The sequence below is a fragment of the Bubalus bubalis genome, chromosome 20 (genome assembly GCF_019923935.1).
Source record: "Bubalus bubalis isolate 160015118507 breed Murrah chromosome 20, NDDB_SH_1, whole genome shotgun sequence".
In the NCBI taxonomy this organism is placed as follows: Eukaryota; Metazoa; Chordata; class Mammalia; order Artiodactyla; family Bovidae; genus Bubalus; species Bubalus bubalis.
In genome coordinates, this window is record NC_059176.1 from 46,915,565 (window position 1) to 46,942,150 (window position 26,586).

The window sequence follows — 26,586 nt, forward strand, 5'->3', positions numbered from 1 at the left end:
CACTGTGTCCGAAAGACCATCCTCTAAGTCTGCGTCTCTATTCCTGGGGAGGGTGGAGTCTTAACCGCTGGAATACCAGGGAAGTCCTGGTATTGCAGTGTTGCTGGTGAGTTTTGTTTTATTTTCTCCCTTGACCCTGTCCTGGTCTCCTCCTCCCATCATATGTTTACCTACCCAGCATCCTTCAGAGAAGCGCCACCCACCCACCCCTATGCAGATATTCGCCTTCCATCATAGATTTGCTTTTCTGAGATTCTGCCTCTCCCCTCCCCATGACTGGGATCCTCTCCCAGTGCTCTGGGCCCAGCACCCCTTTCGGACAGTGTAGAGCCTTTCCCAGAGCACATGGTAATAGACCTGTGGGCCCTCCGGGGCAGCCCTCAGCCTGTGAACCAGCCCCCGAGCTCTGTCAGACCCACATCACAGGAGACCCGCAGGAGGACGTGGGCTGAGAGCTCCTGAGAAACTGTCAGACCCTCTCCCATAGAGCTAGCATCGTCAAAGAAGCCTGTCAGCGTTCATCAGGATGCTTGCCTCATTCTGTTCCCTGATGTAAATGTGACCCAAAAGGGGGATCCCCGGTCAGTGGAGTAGGGAGTTTGTGACACATGTGACTTATGTGATAGCTCTCATTTATCAGATTTGTTAATCTGGACAGTTTGGGGGCAGGTGGAAATCCCTTTAACAGAATGGGTCTGCTGTGACCCACTTGAAAGGGCTGAGACCAGGCAAGGAGACGGATTCTGGCTAAGGTTGGCCAGGTGCAAGTTTTCTCCAGGGAGGTGCCGCTCTGTTGTTCTAAGAGGGTTTAGGGAATGATTTCCGGGTCCCCACTGATGGGTAGTACTGCCTGCATTGTATACTTAATTCCCTGGACTTCTGTTTCTAGATTCTGTTCTGTTCCATTAGTCTGTCTGTTATTTGCTCATACCTCTTATTTCATTTGCTGGAACCATATAATAATATATTTCAATATGGCTAAACCTCCTCCTTGCTCTTCATCTTCAGAATTTTCTTGGCTATCCTCTCATATTAAGTCTTCCACATGAATAACTCTGTCTAGTTCTAAAAATAATTCTGTTGATACTGGCATTTTTAAGATGTATATATAATTTAGGGGTAATTGACATCTTCATATTGACCTTCCCTTGTAAGAACATGATGTCTTACTTATTAAGGTTTTCTTTTGTTTGCCTGAGAAGTTATCTTTATTCTTTCAGAACAGATCTGGCTTCTTAAATAGATTCCTAGAAATTGGATCTTTTTTACTGCTACTGTAAATGGTATCTTTTATTTATTTTTATTTTTTGGCTATACCGTTCAGCATGTGGGATCCTAGTTCCCTGACCAGGGATGGAACCTGCACTCCCTGCATTGGAAGGTGAATTCTTAACTACTGGACCACCAGGGAAGTCCTAAATGGGATCTTTTAAAATCTATTATAATGTCTATCTGGGAAGGCTGTTGATTTTATTTTTCTTTGGTAATTTTTTACTTAGTCACCTTACTGGATTTTATTATTCATAGTTACTTTTTCAGTTGATTTTTTTGGGTGTTCCAGATGTGTGATCCTGTTATCTGCAAATAATGATAACTTTATTTTGGGGATTTTGTATGAAAGTAGAATTACAAGATACTCATCAGTTTGGTAGGTTCTTTTTATGAAAGAATGTGCTAAAACCTTTTGTCCATTATTTCCTTTTTCCACCAGATCTTTTTCCTAGGCTTGGGGCCTTGACCCTGCCAGCAAGGGCCTGTTGGCCTAGATGTAGATCGAGGGCGGAGAGCTTGGTAAGCCAGCTTCTGTTCCCACATGCCAGGTGCTCAGTGCAGGGCCTGTATCTTCACAGCACGAGTTAGATGTCTCACAGTGCTGTGGTAGGGACTTCCCTGGTTATCCAGTGGTTAAGAATCTGCCTGCCAAGGCAGGGGAAACAGATTCAGATCCCTGGTCCTGTAAGATCCCACATGCTGCTGAACAACTGAAGCCCGTGCACCACAACTACCGAGCCCCAACAAGAAAAGTCACCTCAGTGAGAAGCCTGCACGCTGTCACAAAGAGTAGCCCCTGCCGCCCCATCTAGAGAAAGCCAGCACAGCATTGAAGACCCAGCACAACCAAAAGTAAATAAATATTTTTTTAAGTTAAAAAAGAATTTTTTTTAATATGCTATAGTAGGACTCCTAGTACTAGTGGAAGGCCAGTCAAAGGGGAAGATGCTTTAGCCCCAGTGAAGGGCACGTGCATGGTCCTGCGAAAATGCAGGTGCTTTGGTTTGGAGGTGTTAGCAGAAAAGCACAGAGCCTGTCTGGTGAGGGGGCATGGCCAGGTGCTCAGCACCCATGGATCACTCTGATGCATCTGGAGCTGGTCCTGTGGGGCACAGAGCCAGGGAGGGTCCTCAAAGCTGGGTGGACAGCGCCACACCCATTGAGGTTTGGGCTGAACGCTTCCCTTGGAGCTGTGTGAATGCTGTGCACAAGGATCTAAGACCCAAGGAAGATAAACTAATGAGGGCATCCTAGGAGGCTTTGGAATATGTTTAAAGGGCTGTAAGATAATGACTGAATGGTTTGTTTTCATTCACATCAGACAGAAGTCAGAATAATAATCATGAGGTTTTACAAGTTCATATCAGGAAAAGCCTAGTGAGCGTTGCAAGTGAGAGATTATAATAAAATATCACTTTACTTACTTTTTTTTCCTGCAAAAAGTAGTCATGCCAGTTCTTTGCAGAATCATTTCGCATGGAGCCAGAAATCGTTCATTGCAGGAGTGGCCTTTCTACTGAGCGGTTTTCATATTCCAAACATACATATGTTTCACAGTGTCTAATTATTCTTGGGGACAATTACTGTCAGGTTCCCAAATGTGTTCAATGAGCAGCAATTGGTGTTTATTCAGCTCTAAAAAGACTGTGCAAGGGAACAGTAGGTTATATTGTCTGCCTAAAGGAACAGTTTGCCATCCGGAAACATCTGCTTTCTATTTAAAGCACTGAAGAAGGAATGGGAGTATATTTCAAATATACTCCCTAAGCATCAAACACCAAAGAAAGGAGAATAAAATTGGGTATGAAGGTAGTTTCTGTTCTCTGATATACACACTTCGGCGTTTCCCTGCTGGGAAGGAAAGGTGGCCTCCTGGCATGGACAGTTGTGTTTCTTTTGGGTTTTTCTATTTATACTGATTTGCACACTTACAGGAACTGACTTCTGTGTCCTAGTTCCAGCTCTTACTTTCTCCGGTAGGGCACGGTGCTCTTTCAGAGTTGGGGTCTGCTTTTCTGGATTTTGTGGTGAGGTTTGCGCTCTGATTTTGCCCATGAAGAGGTAAAGGTTTGCTGTCCATGTTGCCTGAAATCATCCTGCAACTCTCAATTTCTTTTTTTTTCTTTTAAGTATTTATTTGACTTTACTGGGTCTTAGTTGTGGCCTGTGGGATCTAGTTCAGTGACCAGGGATAAAACCCAGGTCGCCTGCAGTAGGAACACAGAGTCTTAGCCACTCAACCTCCAGGGAAGTCCCTACCTTCTTTCTAGATAGAGAATGCTACCCATTCACAGCTCTGTCCAGAAGGTTGAATGAGAACATATACAACATATACCAGCTAAATATTAACTGACTTTCCTTTCCAGCCTGTCTTTTTCTTCTTTTTCTTTAAATACCATTAGATTTTTTTTCTTGTACTTTTAAAAAATGTAACTATAATTTATTTATTTATTTGTCTGTGCTGGGTCTTAGTTGAGGCATGCGGGATCTACCTCCCTGACCAGGGATGGAACCTGGGTCCCCTGCACAGGGAGCGCAGAGTCTTAGCCACTGGACCACCAGGGAAGTCCCTAAATACCACTAGTTTTTTTAATTTTAGAAAAATGAAACAGAACTCCCCCAGAAGCCAAGGACTTGGTTATTCATGTAGAAATCCCAGTACTGTGGGTAGTTTCCTGGGCTCAAAGCTGTGCCACACTGGCCCTGTCTAGCCCAGGTCCCCAGGCCCGAGATCGCAGGTCTTTGAAGAGCCGTGGCAACTCCTGTGGGGCCCACCCTCAGAATAGGGTCAGTGGGTCTCCCTGCAGCTCCTTTCCTGGGTCACCGTGCTCCCTCTGAGCCGGAACAGCCGCTTCCCCGGCAGAGGCCTGACCATGGAGACCAGGGCTGCAGCCACCTAGGGTGTGGCCAGCTGAGCCCACCCACTGTGCTCTCCCAACATCCCTGCATCTCTGGTTGTGTGTTGTTGTTGTTCAGTCACTCTCAGAAGGTCACAGCTGGACCACCAGAGTCTGCCTTCTGTCCTGACCAGAGCACCTCTGCCTCTCCATCCCCCTCCCCCATCCTTTGCAGCCAAAGATCCTGTTCTTGGCCCCTCTGTTATCCTCTTCAAGCTGTGGGAGGGTGTTTCGGAGTTGCTTTTGTCATTCTGGAGGAGAGGTTCTGGCTGCAGTGGCGACTTCTTCCATTGTTTCTAGATCATCTGATAATGTTTAATTCGAGCTTCCTAAGGATAAAAATCACCTGGAGCTCTTGTTAAAAAATAGAGCTGGGACTTCCCTGGTTATCCAGCAGTTAAGAATCCTCCTTCCAATGCAGAGAATGTGTGTTCAATCCCTGGTCCAGAAAGATGCCACATGCCATGGGGCAACTAAGCCCATGCTCTGCCACAACCACTGATCCCTGACTCTAAAGCCTGTGCTCCACAACAAGAGAAACCACCACAGTGAGAAGCCCATGCAGGGAAACTGGAGAGTAGCCCCCGCTCGCTGCAACTCGAGAAAGCCCAAGTGCAGCGACAAAGACCCACAACCAAAAATTAATTAATTTAAAAGATAGAACTATGAAGGCCCCTTCCCTGCACAGCCAGGTTCCCATGGGGCTAAGCTGGGGCCCAGGAACTTGTATTTTTACTGAGTGCCGCAGCTAATTCCTATCAGAGATTTAGGAAACACTAGTCTAAGGGTGCTAAACCCAGACCCAATCCATATTCCCCAGTGTGGAGGACACAAGGGAAAGCCTGACCCCCTCCCCTGGGAGGGCTCCTGCCTGACCGTGGGTCCCTGCCCAGCTTGTTAGTGCTCTGTGCAAAGGAAGCAGAGATTTTAGCTTAATTCTCTTTTTTAAATTGAGGTATAATTGACATGTAACATTGTTAGTTTCAGTAGACAACAACGATTTGGTATTTGTATACCTTGCATAATTCGATCCTTTTAAAAAGATTTTCTGTATTCCTGCCCTTTCAGTCGCTCCCTCCTCTTAAACATACAGAACTCCAGGTGAGCAAGTGTTTTCCTTTCTGGTGTTGTACTTGTATGCTTAGCAAAACGTGGCACCGAGTGTACAGATGCAAGGCTTTCCCGTGTGGATTGATTAGGCAGGCTGGTATTCACGGGCACACACATGCTCCCCAACGGCTGGTCCCCCTCTCAACAACAGATGCAGAACACTACAGTGAGAATATTCCTTTGTTTCCACAGCTGTCATCCTGTGGCCAGAAGCCTGTCAGTTTGGGACTGAGTGGGTGGGTGAACCTGGTCACTGTGGCAGGAAGACAAGCGTCCTTATGATCCACACCCCGGAGGCTCTTAAACTGCTCCTGGGACCTACAGGGGAACGTTTCAGGGGGCTATGAGTGCCGAGCTCTGTCCCTTCTGGAAAGCTGAACTCTAGAAACAGCTGCATTGAAGTAGCAGGAAGAGCGTGCCCTTGGCTTTTATTCATTCAGAGAAACAGTCATGAGGAAGTTTCTGCATTATCTACAGTCACAGTTGATGGCTAATGCTGGTATTCGTGGTGTTACTCAGTATCTCTTGCGTGGGGTGCAAATGCCTAGTAAATTGCTTTTCTAGGATACAGTTTCTCTCTTAAGAAAGGGTTTCCTTTCCAATAATGAGCCTTGTTTAGTCAGGATGGGTTCAGAGATGACTTTACCTAAAACCACTCCTTTCAGAGACCAGAGCACTTAAAATTCACTTTTTCCTTTTGATTTTATCTTCTGTTTCCACTTGGGTGTCCCATTCTTTTATGTTGTCTCTTTGAATTGTGAGGATTAAAAAAATTAATTTTTCTAATTTTAATTTAATTTTTTGTCTCTCATAAGTGCTTACTACATCAATAGCATTTTATGAATGAGAGGATTATTTTTACATCCTGGTGTGGTGGCTTCCCCCCACCCCCATTTTGTCTTATTTGGAAAGGATTTTCCAGCCAGTTAACCTGAATTACCTTTCTTCAAAAATAATTATATTTTAAGAAATTATATTTTGTAATGAGTCTGTGATTTATTTTGTGCTACTTTGTGAAGCAGACACATTAAATTAAAATATGAAATGCAGTGAAATCCATTATAATTTTTATTCATCTGCCTTATTAATGCTATTGTCAAGATCTAATTAATTCCTCACTTAATAGAAACATAGACACCATGCTAATTTGGTTAATAATCACATTAAGAGTTTACAGGCGTCTGAGTGAAAAAGCAACAATGCAGAGACAAGAATAGCAAAAGAGATTTGATGAATACTGCATAAAACCCAAAGATTTGTAAGTTGGAAACATAAAACTTTAAGGCCCAGTCAATTATGAATGAATGCATCATTCATAAAATGCTGCAAATATCAGTAGTATTTAGTAGAAATACAGTTGTTGCTTAGTTGGTAAGTCATGTCCCCATAACTGTAGGGGACACAATTACATGGACAGGCTCCTCTGTCCATGGGATTTCCCAGGCAAGAATACTGGAGTGGGCTGCCATTTGCCCCTCCAGGGATTGAACCTGCATCTCCTGCTTGGCAGATGGATTCTTTACCACTGAGCCACCTGGGAAGCCCATAGAAATATAGTATGAAGTCACAAATGGTTTGCAAAATCTTAAAACTGTTGCAGAATCCCTACCTGCCAATACATTTGTTGCAAAGCCCTAAAAACTGCCAAGAGGATATCAGAAAAAGAACAGGACCCTTGACCAGGATGTAAAAACACGGCACCAGGAGTTGCCTTTTAAGCAAATTGCTCATTAAGCCAATTGCCCCTCAGCCTCAGGGTGTTGGGTTTCAGTAACCACTCCTCAGGTATCTGTTTTTTTCCTCCTCTCTTCCCTTTTCTTGTTTTCATTGTTCTCATGCATATGTATCTTTCCCCATAAATGATTAAAATCTTAGGTGGCTTAGAAATCATAAATTATACATGAAGCCATGTTCCATCAACTCACGGGCCCGTCTCTCCTCTTGCAGAGAACAGCCCATCTTCACTACCCGAGCGCATGTCTTCCAGATCGACCCCAACACCAAGAAGAACTGGGTGCCTGCAAGCAAGCAGGCTGTCACCGTCTCCTACTTCTACGATGTCACAAGAAACAGCTATCGGATCATCAGTGTGGATGGAGCCAAGGTACCATTTCACCGGCTCATTTGAACCTTCCCAGTCACTTATTTTTCATCAAAAGCAATATGATACATTTTTAAGGTTCACTTACTGTATGTCCTACAAACGTATCCAACTCTTTGCAACCCCGTGGACTGTAGCCGCCGGGCTCCTCTGCCCGTGAAATTCTCCAGGCAAGAATACTGGAGTGGGTAGCCATTCCCTTCTCCAGTAATATGTCTTGCAAACAGATTATACCTTCTTTTTTTCCCCCTGTGCTGTACAGCAGGTTCTGTATTTTATACATAGTAATATATGTCTGTCAATCCCAATCTCCCAATTCATGCCACCCTGCTTTTTCCCTCTTGGTGTCCATACATTTTTCTACCTGTGTCTCTATTTCTGCCCTGCAAATAAGTTCATCTGTACCATTTTTCTAGATTCCACATATATGCATTAATATACGATATTTGTTTTTCTCTTTCTGACTTACTTCATTCTGTATGACATTTAAAAGAATAGATTTCCCTGTTAGCACATTGTCTTCATAAGTAGCATTTTAATTCCATTTTGATAATTCTACCAAGGACCTATAATGTCCTTAATCTCTCCCATTATAGTTAGATACTGAAGTGGCTTTCAGTTTTTTCACTATTATAGATAATGAGCATCTTCATGAAACAGATAACCCTTGTTTGTTCATTGTGCTTATTGCTTTTTTAAATAAATAAAGAATTTGGCTGCTCCGGGTCTTAGTTTCTGCATGTGAACTCTTCATTGCAGCCATGGGATCTAGTTCCCTGACCAGGGATCAAACCTGGGCCCCCTGTATTGGGAGCATGGAGTCTTAGCCACTGGACCACCACGGAAGTCCCATGCCTATTGCTTTCTTTTGGATAATTCCTTAGAACAGATTCCTGGAAGTAATATTATAGGCCAAGATATTAACACTTTATGGCTCTTGATGAATATTGCCAAGTGGCTTTCCAAAGAGTTCTGTCCTCCAGCCTGTATGAGAATGCCAGTTTATTGCATCCTTGCCAGCCTTAGGTATAAGATCTTGTTTGGTTTTGGTGTTATTAGCTATGGGAGTTGAATTTTATTAAGTGGTTTTAGAGTATTTCTTGAAATATTTTTTTCCTGGTGTTTTCATTATTCTGCTGTCTTCCTCAATATTTTAAAAGACACTTATTTGTTTATTTCACTGCACCAGGTCTTAGTTGCTGCATTTAGGTTCTAGTTCCCTAACCAGTGATTGAGCCCAAGTCTCTTATGTTGGGAGCTCAGAGTCTTAGCCACTGGGCCCCCAGGGAAATCCCTTCCTCAGTATTTTGCCATATTATTATGGGAGCAGAATAAAGAAGGGTTATCAATAGACATATCACCAAGTTTACAAAAGAAAAGAGCTAGACTCGATGCTTCATAGTTTCTTCTGTGTCTTTAATCTATGTTCATCCTGATGGACATTTTCACATGGATTATCTGCTGTCACCAGAAATTCAGTGTATCTGAAGCTGAATACCCTTATTTGTCCTCTAAACCACCTCTCCATTTTCATTTCCCAGTCATTTGTTGCCAGAAAATATTTTTTAAAAAAAAGCAAATGGAAAAGCGCAGGGTCAGTTCCCTTTTAGTTGATCAAATGAAAGCCGGTCTCACGTTTATGCCTCGTTCTAGATTTCAAGGCCATAACTCTTGTCCTGGTACAGTCTTGCTCAGACTGTTGCAGTAGCCTTCTGACTGGCCTCCTCTTGCCTGCAGTGTGTCTGGTCAGTGCTCCTAGGCAGTTGGAAGCAGGGGAGTTTTGGGTGCAGGCTGGTTGCAGAATGGGGCCTGGCTGTGGGCTCCTCCTTCCATGACCCCCACGACCATGGAGCAGGAAGCCTCCATTAAGGATCCCCCAGGAACAGTCTGAGAGCTCGTGGTGCCCTGGATCTTTTGATGAGGCTCCCGTCTTCATGCAAATTCTCCCTTCACCTGAAGTTCTCTAAAGGCCTCCTTTGTACCCTCAGCACTGCTGAGGTTGCAGATAGAGGAGCTTGGCCTCGCAGTCCTCTCTCTTCCTTCAGGTTGCCACAGCCCTTACTCCTATGTTATGGCTCAAGTCAAAGACAGGCAGTGACTGGCTGTGTTTACCCTGCTGTTAAGGCTTGACAGACTGCTGCCTGTGCCCAGGTCCTCAGATACCAGCTCCCAGCTCTCTGAGTTAGGGCACACTTCCCGCTGCAAGCTGGGTGATCAGGTGTGGCAGGGATCCGGTGAGCACTGAGGGAGTGTGCAAGTGCCTGGCGCATAGTAGGTAGGCACCTTGTGTCTGAGGATTGAGTATCTGGAAGATGCTTTTATTTTTTTTCCTTCCTCTGGGAAACATGGTGATAATGCGGTTGTGTTACCGCTTTCCTTCTCTGTGCTTTTGGACTGGAATCTCCTAGACTCTTGCCAGGATGTTCTGCTCAGGGTGGTGAGTCAAGCTGTCTTGCTTTCTTTTATCTGTAGATCCTGTCAGTTCATCCTCCATCCCTTGAGATGGGTTTGCACTTTTGTCAGCTGAGTTATCCAAGGATAGAGTGGGCTTAAATACAGATCAAATGACTTTCCTAGAGAAAGTGTTTTAGTCCTATTAGCTGGGCTCTGAGTAATGTGTCAGCGTGTCAGCCACTGCAGTGCACAGCTCTGCAGCTCCTGAGGCTCTGACAGTGGTGGGGTCGGAGCCAGAGGAGCCAACTCTGAGCAGTCGGATGGGTGGAGGGCCCCCACTACAGAACAGAGTTAGTTCAGGCTCAGTGTGGGGCCTCCATCAAGTTAGGAGTCACTTAAAAAGTGGGAAAGGGGGCACTTCCCTCATGGTCCATTGGCTAAGATGCTGCACTCAGCACTCCTGAGTTCAATCCCTGGTCATGGAACTAACGAAGATCCCTTCTTTATGTGCCCCAGTGAAGATCAAAGATCCCGAGTGCCACAGCTAAGACCCAGTGCAGCCAAAAAGAAAGTGAGAATGGGGAACTCAGGCTGTGGGGGTGCCCCTGGAATCCAGCACTGGAGTCCAAGGATCTCCAGCCACCCCTCCTATGATGCCCAACCAGCCGGAGTTCCAGGGGCCCACCTAGAGCTTCTGCCTAAGCAGCAGGGCACATACACTGTGACTGGGCCTTGTTCCGCAAAAGGGAGTGTCCTGTGATGGAGCAGAAGGCCCAGGTAGCGGGAGGGGCTGGCCTTAGTTGTTCAGTGACTGTGAATGGCACTTGGGGCTGAGGGTAGGAGATAAGTGTCCTGTCCTGAGAGCTGGAGCACAGGATACCAGACAGGGATCCCCAGGCCGCCTCGGCCCTGCCAGACCTTTCCTGGAGCTGCTCGGCCAGTTCTAGGTCAGCTCCTGCACCTCCAGCTGCTCCACACATCAGGTAAGACATGGAGAAGGACCCCAGCATGGCGATGGCCACCACCCAGTCTTATGCACCTTCCTCCTCCCAACCCGTGGCTGAATTCCTTAGCTCCACAGCCCCAGCCTCCACCCTGCCCCAGTGATCCAGATGGATCTCCTTCCTTTCTTCCCAGGGACTGGAGCGGGGCACAGTATGCCAACCTGAGCCAGGGTCGTGCCACTCTTGTCCACTGCTCCTCTGCATCCCACCCTTGCTTCCAGCTCCCCAGCTCTGAGTCCCACCATGTTGGGACAACTCCACTTTGTTTTAGGCCTTTGCTTCCAAGTGTTATCTGAACTGCCATGACAGATGGTCAGGTGCTTTGAGCCTTGGGGGCTGTGTCTTGGCCCACGAGCTGCAGCTCTGACCTTGGGCCTCCTGTCCTGCCTCTCTCTCCTGGCCTGGCCATATCAGGTCTTGTGCTTGATGCTGCTGGGCCAGCTGTCCCTCTGCTGCTGCGGGCTGGAGGGGAAGCCTGCTCCGCCCCTCCCAGATGAAGGAGCGCATTTGCTTCAGGGACAGGCTGCCGGTGTGAACAGGACTCGAAGGTTGTGGTGAGCAAAGGCCACAGCCGCGGAGCCCACCATGGGCACCCTGCAGAGCAGGGCTCCCCATGAAGGGAGGAGGTGCGGCAGCAGCGGGCACAGCTGTCGTTCGCAGCGGGCACAGCGGCCCCTCTGCCCTCTCCCAGCACTCGCCGTGCTCTCCTTGGGGAAGGCTGCCAGGAGGCCCCCTCCTTCCCCTGAGAGCTGTGGGTGCTGCTTATCATAGGAGAAACCTATGCTCAGACCTGTGTCTCCTCCTTCCTGAAACACTGAGGTGCTTGCTTCTTCCAGGGAGAGTATTTCACACCTCAGTCACAGTTGCCCCTCAAGGCATATGTTGGTGGGAATACATAGCTCCAGCGCTGCCTGGGGGCTCTGTGGATCCATTTCTGGGAGGGAGGGCTGCCAGGAGACTGTGCTCTTGGAGGAGCAGGCCTGGCTTACCTGTGGGGTCCCAGCACCAAGCTAGAGTGGGTGACGCCATAGATGTGGTGACGGATGGGGTCAGGCCTGCAGGAGGTGTGCCATGTCCAGAGGACAAGAGGAGGGTCACCACCAAGACGGAGCCAGGATGGAAGCCTCAGCACATCACCCCAGGTCAGCCCTGCGCATAGACAGAGGGGAGCCATGTGAGGCTACCTCCCACCTCCCAGCTTCCCGGAGCCCTGATACAAGCTGTCATATCACCCGCAGCCGCAACCAACAGCTGTGTCAGTGATGGCAAACTTCTGCCCAGAACCGCCAACTCCATTATAGAGGAACTCCATTCCCAGAGCATTTGTTAATTGAGCCATCGCAGCGCTTGATTTCATTGTGCTGTTGGCACTCTTTGCAGACAGCGTTAATCATTGCCATCCTTATGAGAAATTGCCTGCGCCCGTGGACAGGATCTGCCTGGAGCAGGTGTTTCTCCCAGGGGCTCTGGATGGCTCTCCTGCCCTTGGTTCTCAGTTATTTATAGGATCACAGAAGCCTGTATTGGAAGAGACCATAGAGGTCATCCAGTCTAGAAATATTTAGCAGCACCTGCTGTGTTCTGCATGATCACCAGTGTTCAGAAGATACAAGCCCTGAAACCCTGACTTGTTTGGTGTTTTCTTCTAGGAATGGAAATTGCTTTCAAGAACACAGTCAGGGTCCCCTTCTCCACCCATTATTATGATTGTTGTTGTTGTTGTTCAGTCACTAAGTCGTGTCCGACTCTTTGCAACCCCATGGACCACGGCATGCCAGGCTCCCCTGTCTTACACTATCTCCCAGAGTTTACTCAAGCTCATGTCCATTGAGTCAATGGTGCCATCCAACCATCTCATCCTCTGTAACCCCCTTTTCCTCTTGCCCTCAATATTTCCCAGCATCGGGGTCTTTTCCAATGAGTTCACTCTTCGCATCAGGTGACCAAAGTATTGGAGCCTCCACTTCAGCATCAGTCCTTCCAATGAATATTCAGAGTTGATTTTCAACTCTGACTTGTTTGATCTCCTTGCAGTCCAAAGGACTCTCAAGAGTCCTCTCCAGCACCACAATTCAAAAGCATCAATTCTTGGGTGCTCAGCCTTCTTTATAGTCCAGCTTTCACATTATAGTTTCCTCTTTTGAATCAATATAGACCACTTTCTATTAAGGGAGCAAACACAGGAAAGGTTCTCAGCACATAGTAGGATTTCAGTGAATGTTGGTTTCTTTTCTTTCCTGACTTTTTTAAAATAAAAAATAATAAAAGCATCTATTGATAGGAATTCCCTGGTGGTCCAGTGGTTAAGACTTTACATTTCTAATGTAGGGGGCACGGGTTCGATTCCTGGTCAGGGAACTAAGATCCCACATGCCATGCACCGTGGCCAACATATTTTTTAAAAATGTTTTTTAAAATAGTCTATTCATACCTTTTCTGGAAGCAGGCACCAGGTCTTTTAATTGCTATAAGTCACTCCCAGCCTCTTGTGGAAAATTTCTAAGTCCTTCCGGCTTCTCTCTCTTTGGATTGAGGAAAACGTGCCTTGAAAAGGAATCCAGGGGACCTGCCTCACATTTTGCGACAAGCAGCCTCCTCTGAAGTCTGGAGCCAGATGGGAGACTGGAGGCACTTAGCTTTTTTGCTCTTCCAAGTACCTCTTAATGGCATGTGTTCTGTGCATTTTCTGAAAAGTTGATTTCAGGGCTCTGCAGGAATTTACCAAGGAGTCTCTTTTTTTCCTCCATGAAAGTTTCAGAGAGAATTCACAGAAAAAGAAAGGAGTAGGCATAGGGGTCAGGAGTCCACATTAAAGGTTGTGCTTTAATCTTTTTTTTTTTTCTTTTTTGGCCACACTGCAAGGCATGTGGAATCTTGTTTCCCTGACCAGGGATTGAACCCTGATTGCCTGCAGTGCAAGTGCGGGGCCTTAGCCACTGGACCGCCAGGGAGGTCCCAAGGCCAGGACTCCTGACTCCTTCCTGTTTGTACCTTTGGCCAGCAGAATCCCAGGCACACGGTGAATGTTCCGTGAGTGCTTGTGGAATGAGTGATCACCTCTGCATTCATCCTCTACTCTTCTTCACTCCGCTCTGGTCCCCGGGGGGCTGCCCTGTTGATGACATTGGAGGGCTTGCGGGGCCACTGGCTTCTGGTTGGCTCTGGTGGGTGGTGGGAAATCAGAATGGCAGAGTTGAGGGCATTTGTCCTGTGGGCTTCCTCTCCTGGGGGGCTCCCCATGTGCTGGTGTGGCCCTCAGCAGAAGGTCACCTCTCTTGTTAACACAGCCTGTGCTCCATGACTGTCTCCTTCCACGTCCCACAGCCTCTGCACTCCCTCATCCTTTATTTTATTAATTAATTTATTTTTAATTTGGGGAATGCACTGTGAGGCATGTGGGATATTGGTTCCCTGACCAGGGATGAACCCACGCCCCCTACAGTGGAAGCATGAAGTCTTCACCACCGGACCACCAGGAAATTCCCACACCTCCTCATCCTTTAAAGCCAAAGGGCAGCGGCAACAGCTAGCCCCAGGCCCCTGCACTGTCCTTACCATCTCCATGCACCCAGCTCACACCTGCCTAATTAATCTGTCAATCAACTCTCCACCAATTATCCCAACCGGAGTGTACCTTTACTTTCCTGTGGGAAAGCAGCAAGCCCCCACTGCTCATGAAGATTTTAAATGATATGAGGTGGGCCCCGGGGCTCCAGGCACTTAGAAAGGTGAGCAGCTGGGTTCTTCAGAGGATTTGTGACACGGCTAGCCATTCAGGACAATCGGATGCACAACAGCTTTGGGATAATAAATAGCAGTTCTGGAAACTATTCTCTCCTTAGGAAAGACTCTCTCCCACTGATAACTTGTGAAATCTTATTTTAGGCCAACTGCCTGTTTTTAAGTCTCTAAAATTGCCCCTTATCATGGTGGTGTGTGTATGACTCAGTGTGGGATGAGCCAGAAGAGGAAGAACTCAGGACCACATGTAACAGTGGGGGAGGTAGGCTTTACATACGAGCTTTGCCAACAGAGGGTGTTTTTAAGGACTCCCTTGGGTGTCTACTTCAATGTTTCAGCATCAACTCTTTGGTCTATTTCTCTGCAGGTGATCATCAACAGCACAATCACGCCCAATATGACTTTCACCAAAACGTCACAGAAGTTCGGGCAGTGGGCGGACAGCAGAGCCAACACGGTGTTTGGTTTGGGGTTTTCCTCGGAGCAGCAGCTGACAAAGGTAACCAGGTGGTCCTCCCCACAGCACCATGAGTGCCGCTGTCCCATGTGTAGTTGCCTGTCAGGGGATCCAGCACTGCCGCTGGTGAGCAGGTTCCTCTGGCCTTCAGCCTCTCCCCTTGTGGCACTGCAGGGCTGCCAGACCAGATGACCTTTTACAAATCACCAGGTTCCTTAAAAATGGAGATGTAGTTTGGAGAGGGAAAACGTCTCTAAAAATGCTGCATCCCAGCCTCAGGACTAGCTTTGCCTAGTGTCCACAACCCCCCACCACCCCAGCTCCCTGCACCCAGGGTTTGTCTGACAGCCAGCAATGTCAGTGACTCTATGGTTGGAGCCCTCAGAGAAAGGGAGCAAGGTGATGCTCAGTAAGAGTTTTGAAAGGTTTCTGCTCCCAATTTCCAACATGCATGCAGGTGGTGGGGGTGTTTCCTACAGCACCAAACAGTTCTCAGCCTCCTGTGGGGTGTCCTGCAATGCACCTCAATTTGACACTGTTTACCTGGAAGTAGTGTCTGCTCCCACAGGTTTAGTACTCAGTCCTACAAGATCCCCCGACTTCAGATTCCCAACTGTCACCTGTGTTTCTGACTGACTGGCTATAGATCAGGGCTTCCAATGACCCCTTCCTAAGGTTTAATTAACTTGCTAGAGCTGCTTATAGGGATTCCCTCATAGCTCAGTCCAGAGAAGGCAATGGTACCCCACTCCAGTGCTCTTGCCTGGAAAATCCCATGGACGGAGGAGCCTGGTGGGCTGCAGTCCATGGGGTCGCGAAGAGTCGGACACGACTGAGCAACTTCACTTTCACTTTTCACTTTCATGCATTGGAGAAGGAAATGGCAACCCACTCCAGTGTTCTTGCCTGGAGAATCCCAGGGACAGGGGAGCCTGGTGGGCTGCCATCTATGGGGTCGCACAGAGTCGGACACGACTGAAGTGATTTAGCAGCAGCAGCAGCATAGCTCAGTCAGTAAAGAATCTGCCTGCAATGTGGGAGACTCAGGTTCGATTCCTGGGTGGGTAAAATCTCCTGGAGAAGGAAATGGCAACCCACTCCAGTATTCTTGCCTGGAGAATCCAATGGACAGAGGAGCCTGGCGGGCTACAGTCCATGGGTCGCAAGAGTCAGTCACGGATTAGCGACTAAACCAGCACCAGCACCAGAGCTGCTTATAGAACTCAGAGAAGCGTTTTGCTTACTAGGTTCAGTTCAATCGCTCAGTTGCTCAGGTTACCAGTTTTTAAAAGGGTGTATGTCAGGAACAGCTGGTTGAAAGAGATGTTCAGGGCAAGGTGCAGAGGAAGGACAGAGCTTCCACACCCTCTCTGAAATGTGCCCCTCTTCCCATATCTCTCCGTGTTCACCCACCCGGAAGCTCTCCAAACACCATCCTTTTGGAGTTTTATGGAAGCTTTATTAACTTGTCATGATTGATTACATCATCCACCTTTGGTGGTTGGTTCAGCCTCCAACCCTCTCCCCTCCCCAGAGGGACTAGAAGTCTCCCACCACCTCCACCTCCATTCATGATTGGTTCCCCTGGCAAACAGCCCCCATCCTTAGGTCCTTTCCAGAAGTCACCTCATTAACATAAACCCAGTTTTGATGGAAAGGGTGTTGTTCTAAATCACAAGACACCCATTTCTCCCCTATGGCTCTGAACTCAAAACTGAGGACAAGAAACCAAATATGACAAAAGATGCTCTCACTGCCCAGGAGCCCGTGGAAGAAGACCAATATGTGCATTTCTTATATGTCACAATGCCACAAGCTCTTAACCTGAAGTCCCCACAACCCTTCAAATGTCACCCAACGTTCTGTGTGTGTGTTGCTGTTTTTTCTAGGGAAAGGGTTCATAGCTTTGCTTTGACGGCCCAAGGGGTCTGGGGCACTGACTATGGATGGTTAGAAAGGTGTTGAGGAGCCGAGCAGGCTGACCTCAAACAGAACAGTGAGGACTGAGGGAACAAACTGACCACTCTAAGAGGCCTCCCCTAGCCGACTGAAGGGCCAGCAGCTTGTTTTAGGAGAACAGGTTTTCCTGTAGGATGGTGGAGAGCCCTGTGTAGGTGTTGAGAATGTACTGGTTAAAAGCAAGACTGCCTAGGGACTTCCCTGGTGGTCCAGTCGTTAGGACTCCACGCTTCCACTTCAAGGGACACGGGTTCTATCCCTGACCAGGGAACCAAGATTCCACATGCTGCAATATGGCCAAAAAGGAACAAAACAAAACAAAAAGCAAGACTGCTTAGTTTGTGTGACACAAGAATTTACTGGAAGAATATCAGAGTATCCAGAAAATCCAAGAGAGAGTTGAAAATCTGAGAAGGGCTAGAGCCAGGCTGGCTTTGGGCAGCTCGGCTCCAGAACTTGTTTCTCATCCATTGCCTTGACCATCTGACTGGCTGCTGGGCAGGTGTTCAGTGAGCTCCTGCTGTGCCGACACGGAGCTGGGCCCCGAGGATGCAGAGCGGGTGTCCTGTCCCCGTGCACCTTAGAGCCCCAGATGCCTGGGGAACTCACGGAGCTTTTAGTGCAGACTGGGCCGCTTGGGTTCCCTGTGCACACTGAGCGGGACTTTCACAGAGCAAGACTGAGATGAGTCAGGAAGCCACTGTGAAAGGACTTGCTAAATACACCTTTCATTTGTCCGGTGTGTGCATGTGTATGTGTGTGTAAACACCACATATACACACCTGCACATTCTAAGGAGGCCCCCAAACCCAGCACCTGCACCCAGCCACAAACGAGCCCCCTGATGAAGGGTACACCACAGACTGTGTTGCTCTGCATCCCAGCTACTGAGGACGCTGCCCCTCAAAGCCCAAACCCCAGATGGCCTAGTAGCACTCTGCGCATTCTCTTATTCCAGCCCCTCATAGACGCGTTCTCTCCTGGGTACTAAAGTCTCCAGATCTCCAGGGCTCAGCTTCATGGGGCAGGAAGCAGAAACCCAAAGGGTAGCTCGTGGGGTGTAAACGTGGCAGGTGTCATCTCCATCTCTGGTCCCTCAGTCTCTGGACCATGGCCCTGAGGAGACGCATCCCATCCCAGGGGCCTGCGTGATGCCTGTGTTCTAACAGGCAGCACGGCAGAGTTCTGGAAGGCCTGCTGCTTGGGCTGATAGGGTTTGTGGGAGGATCAAGAATCCTGTGGTGTGTAGACCTTGCTTCATTTCATTTGCAGAGAAGCTGGTTGGTTGTTTGGAGGTGGTGCTGTGTGGTATGGAAGGCATTAAGTCAGTCTAAGGGTGGCGGGGCCGGGAGACCTGATGGTTCACAGTCCATGTCTGTTTTCTGAGGATAAATTGCTATGTGCTCTGGAGGAAGGGCCTGGTGCAGTCAGCTTTCCCCAGGGGGCTTCCTGGTCACTTCCTGGTCACTTGACAGAATCTAGGCCTCAGGGTAGGTCCCTGTTGTTGGCAGTTGACACTCGGCAGGGCCAGAAGTCAGAGTGGCCATGGAAGGAGGAGGTGTTGTCAAGGCCACAGTTCTATCCCTGGTACCAAGGCCAGTGTGTCCATAACCTTCTGAGCAAGTGCCTGGGGAAGAGAATGACTGGGTGTCCATAGAGCATCTTTCCTGTCCCTAGTTCTCAGGATTCTCTTTGTTGAAGGGTGGAGGCTTCAGAAAAGCATGGTCTTAGTCTGCTCAGTCTGTTATAACAAAATACTATTGATGAGTGTTTAAACAGCAGCCTCTCACAGTCTTAGAGGCTGGGGTCTGAGATCAAGGTGCTAGCATGGTCAGGGTGGGGTGAAGGCCCTCTTCCGGGTTGCAGACTGTCAGCTTCTCATTGGAAGGAGGTCAGTTCCGCTCTCTGAGGTCTCATTTTTAAGGGCACTCTTCCCATTCATGGAGACTCCATCCTGTGCCCCAGTCACCTCTCAAAGGCCCCGCCTCCTAATCATCATACTGGCATTTAGGATTTCCACCTACGATTTTGAGGGAGAACATGGACTTTCAGCCCATCCATTGCAGGCATTCATGGGGAAGGTGAATATCTCCAGCCTCTGGCTCCACTTGGACCCACTGTTGTAGCCATTTCCCAAATCTCTCTGTCACTAACCCTTCAGCTTGGTTTCTTCCCAATCCCTCCCATGCAACTTGGCCCTCAACCGTGTCCCCAGGGCTCAGTGTAGTTCCCAACTCCAGGCCACCTCTGCTGTGCACACCAGGCAATGAGATGTTCAGATTATGCCACAGGGAGCATTTCCCTTTCCCTCCATCCTCCAGATAGCAGAAGGAACACGAGCGAAATCCTGACACTGTGTAAGGGAAGCTGCAAATAGTTCACTGTTGATAGGGCACCCGGGTTTCGGGGGTGGGCAAGGCTGATTAGAGGCCAGCTCTTGAAAGGGCCTTCTGTGCCATGCCAGAGTCTCTGGACTTTATCTCACAGCCTGTGAAAGACTTTAAGCCAAGAAAGAAAATGATCAGATTTGTACTTTAAGTAGATTTTTTTTTCTGACTTCAAGACAGATTAGCTTGTTTTCATCCAGATCAGAGATGAGGAGGGCTTGCATAAGAGCTGGAGGGATTTAAGAAATATTGAGGAGCTAAAGTGGCAGAACTTGGTGAGAGGATGTGGGAGGCAGAGTCTGTGGGGTGGTGATGGATGGACGATGTGATGCCATTTTCTGAAATGAGGCAGAGGAACAGGTGCTGTGAGGATCTGAGAAAATTTCTGTAAAGTGGAAGCAAGTCTGATGGTGATTTGTTGAAAGAATCATTAACCAGAACGTCTGTCAGAAGTGGCTGGTAGGGATTGCATGCCTTTTCCCTCTGAAAAAGTGCTTGGTGGAGAGAAGTGGGGTGGCGGAGCAACGCCTACCCTGCCGAGTGACCCATATACAGGCTGAGAGGGCTGGAAACCTCACGCTGCTGGGGAGGGGCAGATAGGGTGGCTTCTGTCAGAGATGGAGTCCTGTCTGGGCCCTCCTCCTTGGCTCACCAGCCCCTGATCCCACCCAGGGCTGGAGTTCTCCACGGAAGCTTTGAGGGTTACCCTCAGCTGCCTAGAATAACTTCTTCAATCTTTGGAGGACTCAGAGTAGCTAGGAAGGACGAAGGGGGAACGTTTCAAAGAAAAGAATTGAAAGATGGGAGAACTCAGAAGAGAAATGAGAAGAAGTGGTTAAAGTTCCATTCTTTGTGCCTCTGAGAACTAAAGAGACCTTGGGCTGTGCCTGCATCCAGGCATGGCCACTTCTAATTTTTCCCAGATGGAAGAAAACATCCTGTCATTAAAGAGGAGTGCCCTGTCACCCCGAGTCACCCGGTCTCCTCCAGTGGCGTTGGAGTCCCGCTCTGTGACTGTGACCTGCCATTGTCACAAAGACTTATCAAATAAGCCCTGAGATGCCTCCTTTGTTCAGAATGTTGAAAATCAACTTCTCCCCTTTCTCACTGAAGGGAACGATTAACCACACACTGATAAATTACCATGAAGTGAGGCTGGCAGTCTCGACAAGTGGCAATTAGTGAGCACAGAGGAACTTGGGCCCAACGGGTTCCCGAGGCATGTTGCTGAGGGGACAGCTGTGGCTGAATATTCCCAACTTCACGGAGCAGCCACCCACAGGCCTGAAAGGGGAACTGGTAATCAAACACTCTAACTAGCCTGGAAAAAGGAACTCCACAGTGGACGTTAGCATTTAAGAACACTTCATACGTACTTCTTTTTTTACTCCTCCAGAAGGAAAATAGATACCTTGATCTTCATGGCTCCTGTTATAAGGACCACTTCATACCAAAATCCAGAAAGTATTACAGGGACACTTTCCACTCTCTGTACAGGCTTTCCAAAATAACAGGAGCTGTGTACTCCCAAGGGTGAGCTGGAACGCTGTTCACCCACTGGAAAGGGTGTAATGCCTCAGCCTGCTGGAGAGTGTTGAAAAGGGACTTGCCTGTTCTGACAACTAGAAAGCCTTCTGAAGAGATCAGAGGAAGGAGAACCAAGTGTAAGAATGAGCCAGTCATCCAAGTTTAGACAGTTCCTGGCATCTGACCTTGATACTTTTGGCTCCGTCTCATCCTGCCACGAAGGGGAGTAATCAGGTTGGAGTTGCTCGTGCTGTGATTGATCCATTATTCTTTGTTAAAAGAATAATTAACCAGAACTTCTGTCAGAAGAGACTGGTGGGGATTGCATGCCTTTTCCCCATGAAGAAGCTCCTGGTGGGAGAAGGCAGGTGCTGGGAGCGATACCTCCCCTGCCAAGTGTCTCATATCCAGAGTGATAGGGCTGGAAACCTCAAAGTGCTGGGCAAGGTCACTTCTAATTTTTTCCCAGGCAGGAGAAAATGTCCTGTCATTAAAAAGGAGTGCCTGTCTCCCTGGGTCACCCGGTCTCCTCCAGTAAGAGTTCTTACAGGAAGCCCAGAATGGTTTGAGGGTTACTGTCAGCTGCCTGGAACAAACACATTCTGCCACAAAGGGCAGTGATCCAGGATGGAGTTGCTAGCGCTGGGTAGTTGGTCCAGCTAAACCCTGAGCCCCCTAAGTGGCATTTGCTTTTCAGTTATCTCTAATTCAAATTTGCATTCTTAACGCTTCCTTCATTAACTCAGTGTCCTTGTAAGAACATTTCCTGATCTCCTACCTTTCTGATTTAAAAGGCTCACTTTTCTTTCAGTGGAGGATATTGATCATTCTTCTGATAGGTTTTAGTTAGACTGTTTGGTGGCTACAAGTAGCAAAGATCACGGTGCTTATTCTTTTCATACGGAAAAGACGTCCTGAGGCAAGCGGTTGGCGTAAGTACAGTGCTCCATGATTTTGGGTGTAGGACTCTGTGTGTTTCGTTTCTTTGCTTATCCTTTTTCCTTGTGATGATAAAATGGCTTCTCAAGCTCTGTCCATCACATCTGCATTTATAGCAAGAGGAAGGAGGCAGGAGGGTGGTACCACAACAGCGTCCCTGTAAACTCCTGTGGCAGATTTCTTTTGAGAACCCAATATCAGTCTTGGGTCCCTGGACCACCCTCCCATACCCACTTTCAGGGAGAAAAAAAGAGGCAGAGAAATGAATTACCATGATCAGCTTAGATCAGTTCTTATTCTCTACCATCTAGGAAATTACTGTTCTAGACAAATCAAGATTCTCTTAAGCTAAAGGAAAAGAAGAAATGGATTTTGAATAAGCAAATAGGTAATGTCTGCCATAGGGTCTTCAATGGCCAGGGCCCCCCTCCCCAAAAAATGAAATAAAACAATAATTTTTCACTTTCTATCATAATATGATGATTTTGATTATTAAATTACTGCCACACATTTAAAAACTACAGAAAATGATCCTAATGAGTAAAGACATTAGAATTTGGAATCTATTTAGAAATATTTATAGTTTGAATATTCTTTGATCCATGGGTTTTATTTATAGGAATCTATTCTAAGGAAATAATTGTAACTGCGTGCAGAAAATTAGCTACAAGAGTTTTCCTCATGGCATCATTTATAATACACCAGCCTAAATGTCCAGCTATAGAAATTATTTAAATAAACTCCAGTATACCCTTCAGGGTAATATTGTACAGCAATTCAGATAATGTAATAAAAGATAATTACATGGAAATATTGTCATATTAATATCAAAAGTAGCGATAAAAGTGGATGTGTTGGGTTGGCCAAAAAGTTCATTCCGATTTTCTATACGATGTTACGGGAAAACACAAACGAACCTTTTGGCCAACCCAATACAGTATCATTCAGTTTTTTTAAATATCTGTGTAATGGATGCATATGTACAGATAGAAAAAAGTAAAAAAAATTCACGTGGTTAGTGCTTATCTCTGGATGATGTGACTCTATGGTTTTAAAAAATATTTTTCCTAAACTATGCTTACTAAACGTACAAGCATATGTGCTTTTTCATAATAAGTGGGGAAATATTAGAAAGCTTAAGACTTGGAGAGAGGAGCTTTTTCACCGAAGGACAGTGAGACTACTTGTGTCCCAACAGTTGGAGGCTCTGAGTGGAAACCTTCTCCATCCTTCTCCCGGGGCTCCCTGAACTGCTTCCAGTGTTTCGTGATGACAGATAACTCTAGGATTAGCATCTTTGTATAGAAGACCTTTTTTTTTTTTCATTCTCTCAATTATTTTTGTAAGATAGTTTCCCAAAAGTGATACCACTAGGCCGGTGGGTATAAATGTTTCTCTCACTTATGACCAGTAGTTCCAAACTGCTTCTCCAAGGGGCTGCACAGTCACAACACTGCCAGGAACACCTTGCCAGCACAGGGTATCATAATTGTATTTAGTGTTCGCTAATTTAGCAGGCCAAGAATGGTGCCCCATTATTTTGCTTTTGAATTTCCAACAAGGCTGAACGATCTTTTCTTTAAGTTGCTTACTTATTCTGTTTTTTTATTTGTGAGTTTTGCCATTTATCTATTGGGCTTTTCATATTTTCCTTTTCAATTTGTACAAACTGTTTTTATACTAAAGATAATGACCCTTTTTCTGTTGTACTAGTCTAAACAGAGATACTTTCCCTAGGCTGTAGTTTCCCTTCTGAGTTTCTTTCTTTCTTTTTATATACAAAAGCTTTAAATTGCTAGGCAGGCAAGTCTGTCACTTTGTGATTTTCCTTTTATTTCTTCCAGGTTTAGAAAATTACCCTCACACCCCTCAAGCAGAAGTTTGATGAATGTTCAACTGTTTGGATCCAGATTTTACAAATACAAAACAACTTACCCCTTTAACTCATCATTAATTTATCATGCTACTGGTTTGTGTAAGGATTTAAATCCATTTCCCCTCAGTTTGCCAAAATTATTGCAATTATATTCTGAATAATTTTCCTCATTAATTTATGATTCCTCCTTTGTCATAGCTAATTTTTATATAAATGGTAGGGCCCATCCTGCCACTGCTTTTTAAATGATTATTTAGGGACTTCCCTGGTTGCCCAGTGGTTAAGACTGCTCTCCCAATGTAAGGGGCACAGGTTCGATCCCTGATCGGGGAGCTAAGATCCTACATGCCACATGGCACACCTTAAAAAATATATAATAATAAAAATAAATAAGTGATTATTTATTTACCTAAAATTTGTCTGATAGGGCTTATCCTACTTCATGACATTTTGAGCTTATTTTCTGATAAAAATTCTTTTGATTATCACCCATTTAAATATAAAGTCCTCTACAGACCCAGAATTCCTTTGAAGACAGGAACTAAGTCCTTCTTAAGTATTTCAGTGTATCTAGAGATAGCTAGTTAATATTTTTGAATGAATGAATTCACCCTTTTGTGGGGCTCTGTTACTAAAATTTGTGGCTTTTTTTCCCCTCATGGCATGTGGGATCTTAGTTCCCCAATCAGGAATCAAACTCATGTCCCCTACGTTGGAAGCACAGAGTCTTAACCACTAGACCACCAGGGAAGTCCTAAGTTCGTGATTTTCAGTCAAATCAGGGCCATGAGAAGCTGTGCTTCCCTTTGTTGAATGCCCATCGCAAAGCCCCATCTCTCATCCTCCAGGGATCCATGGAGGTTGTATTGTTATTACCCATATTTCACAGATGAAGAAAGCAAGGTGCATAGTGGTTCATTTGCCTGCATTTGAAAGAAGGATAAGGGTTAGATCTAGGCATCTTAGCTAAGGTAGCAGTTAAGTAGGTAAATCACAGGACCCTGGAGTGTCCAGCACTGGCGTCAGATGGCTGTGTTCAGTCCCAGTGTGACCTTGGCCAGTTACGAAACCCATCTGTGCTGCATTTGCATATTGACAGTAGTAAGAGGACCTCAGAGTGGCTGTGAGTGCATAGTATAACTGCATCCTGACTGTGAGAATATATGTACTGTTTTGCCCTTTTTGAGATGCTCTAGACTGAACTGAACTGAACTGAAGCTGTTACTGTTCACAGGCATCCCTCGGAGATACTGTGGATTTGGTTCCAGACGACTGCAATGAAGCAGATGTTGCATTAAAGCAAGTCACAAATTTTTTAGCTTCCTAGCACACATAACAGTCTTATTTGCACTATACTGTAGTCCAGTAAGTGTGCACTAGGATTATGTCCAAAATAATAATGTATATACCTTAAATACATAGTGGCTTCCCTTGCAGCTCAGTTGGTAAAGAGTATTCATATTCCTGCAATGCAGGAGACCCGGGTTCGATCTCTGAGTCGCGAAGATCCCCTGGAGGAGGAAATGGCAACCACTCCAGTATTCCTGCCTGGGAGATCCCATAGACAGAGAAGCCTGGCAGGCTACAGTCCATGGGGTCGCAAGAGTCGGACATGACTTAGCGACTAAACCACAACCATACCTTAAATAAAAGTACTATATGGCTAGAAATTGCCAACCATCATCTGAGCCTTCAGTGAATGTAGTGACAACAAAGATCAGTTATCACAGATCACCATGAAAGTTTGACATACTGTGGGAATTACCAAAATGTGACACAGAGACACATAGTGCGTAAATGCTGTTGGAAAAATAGTACTGATAGACTTGCTCAGTGCACGGTTGCTGCCAGTTTCAATTTATAAGAAACACGGTATCCGTGAAACACGGTAAAGCACGGTGAGCCAGTTTAATAGCTCTGTCACCTCAAGGTGACATCCTTTTGAGATGTTCTAGGCTGTTGCTGTTCATAGGCATCCCTCAGAGATACTGTGGATTTGGTTCCAGACCACTGCAATGAAGCGAATATTGCGGTAAAGCAAGTCACAAATTTTTTAGCAATGATAGAGCTGTCGCCTGGGCTATTCACTCCATTAACATCTGATTTTCTAATCCTCAGGCCTTATCTTTGCCTTAAAGGTTCCCATGACCTGCCTTGGAATTAAGCTTTTATAATGTTCTTTTAAAGAGGAAGTGAGTACAATTCCATTTTAAGTACAATTCTCTTTGCAAATGGAAAATCCAATCGATAAATGTTTAACAACTGTTGTGCAAGTCTCTGGCATTCGTGTAGGCACACGAAAGTAACCGGATGTGTAGATGATCATGTAGAAATCAGATCTAGGCTCAAGTTCAGGTTTATTATTTACTAGCCATGTGACTATGGGCAAATATTAACCTCTCTAAGACTCTATTTTCTTATCAGGAAACTATGAATAAGAATTCCTGTCCAATAGAGGGTAACAAACAGGAGAATTTGTTTTGAAAGTCATTAAATTTCTGTGACTTCTCTGGTAGTTCAGTGGTTAAGATTCTGCATTTTTAATGCAGGGGGTACAAGTTCAGTCTCTGGTTGGGGAACCAAGATCCCACATCCTGCAAGCCGTGGCCAAAAAATAAATAAAACTTAATAAAAGAAGCCATTAGACTCCTTACCTTGTAAATGTGGCTCTGCTGAGGGTCTAGGGGAAGAAGGTGATAGTTATGCCCACCCAAGGCAAAACTGTGGGATATCTGGAGGGACCAGCATGATGGGTGTCAGCGGACCAAGAGAGAAGGGACCACTGGACCTTCTGGACTGAGTCTCCAGGAGTTGAGCTGAGGGTCATCATGACAGTCAGGGTCAGGAAGGAAGCCCCAAGCTCCATCCAGAGGCAGCTTGTTTTATCAAAACCTGGCAGGGCTTTATTGACTGACTTGTTTG

General features: G+C 46.4%; 1 protein-coding gene and 1 non-coding gene across 3 annotated transcripts in view; both read left to right on the forward strand.

The window, feature by feature from the left end:
* HOMER2 (homer scaffold protein 2) overlaps positions 1-26,586 on the forward strand; it is a 127,292-nt gene that overhangs the window by 82,446 nt on the left and 18,260 nt on the right. For both annotated transcript variants that reach the window (XM_025271721.3, XM_045163715.1), the window contains exons 2-3: positions 7,227-7,383; positions 14,887-15,018. In XM_025271721.3, coding sequence (XP_025127506.1) covers positions 14,917-15,018 — 102 coding nt within the window. In that variant the 5' untranslated portion in view covers positions 7,227-7,383; positions 14,887-14,916. The remainder of the gene's footprint in view (positions 1-7,226; positions 7,384-14,886; positions 15,019-26,586) is intronic.
* TRNAR-UCU lies at positions 13,064-13,136 on the forward strand. The gene has a single exon. It is a non-coding gene; the product is annotated as a tRNA-Arg (tRNA).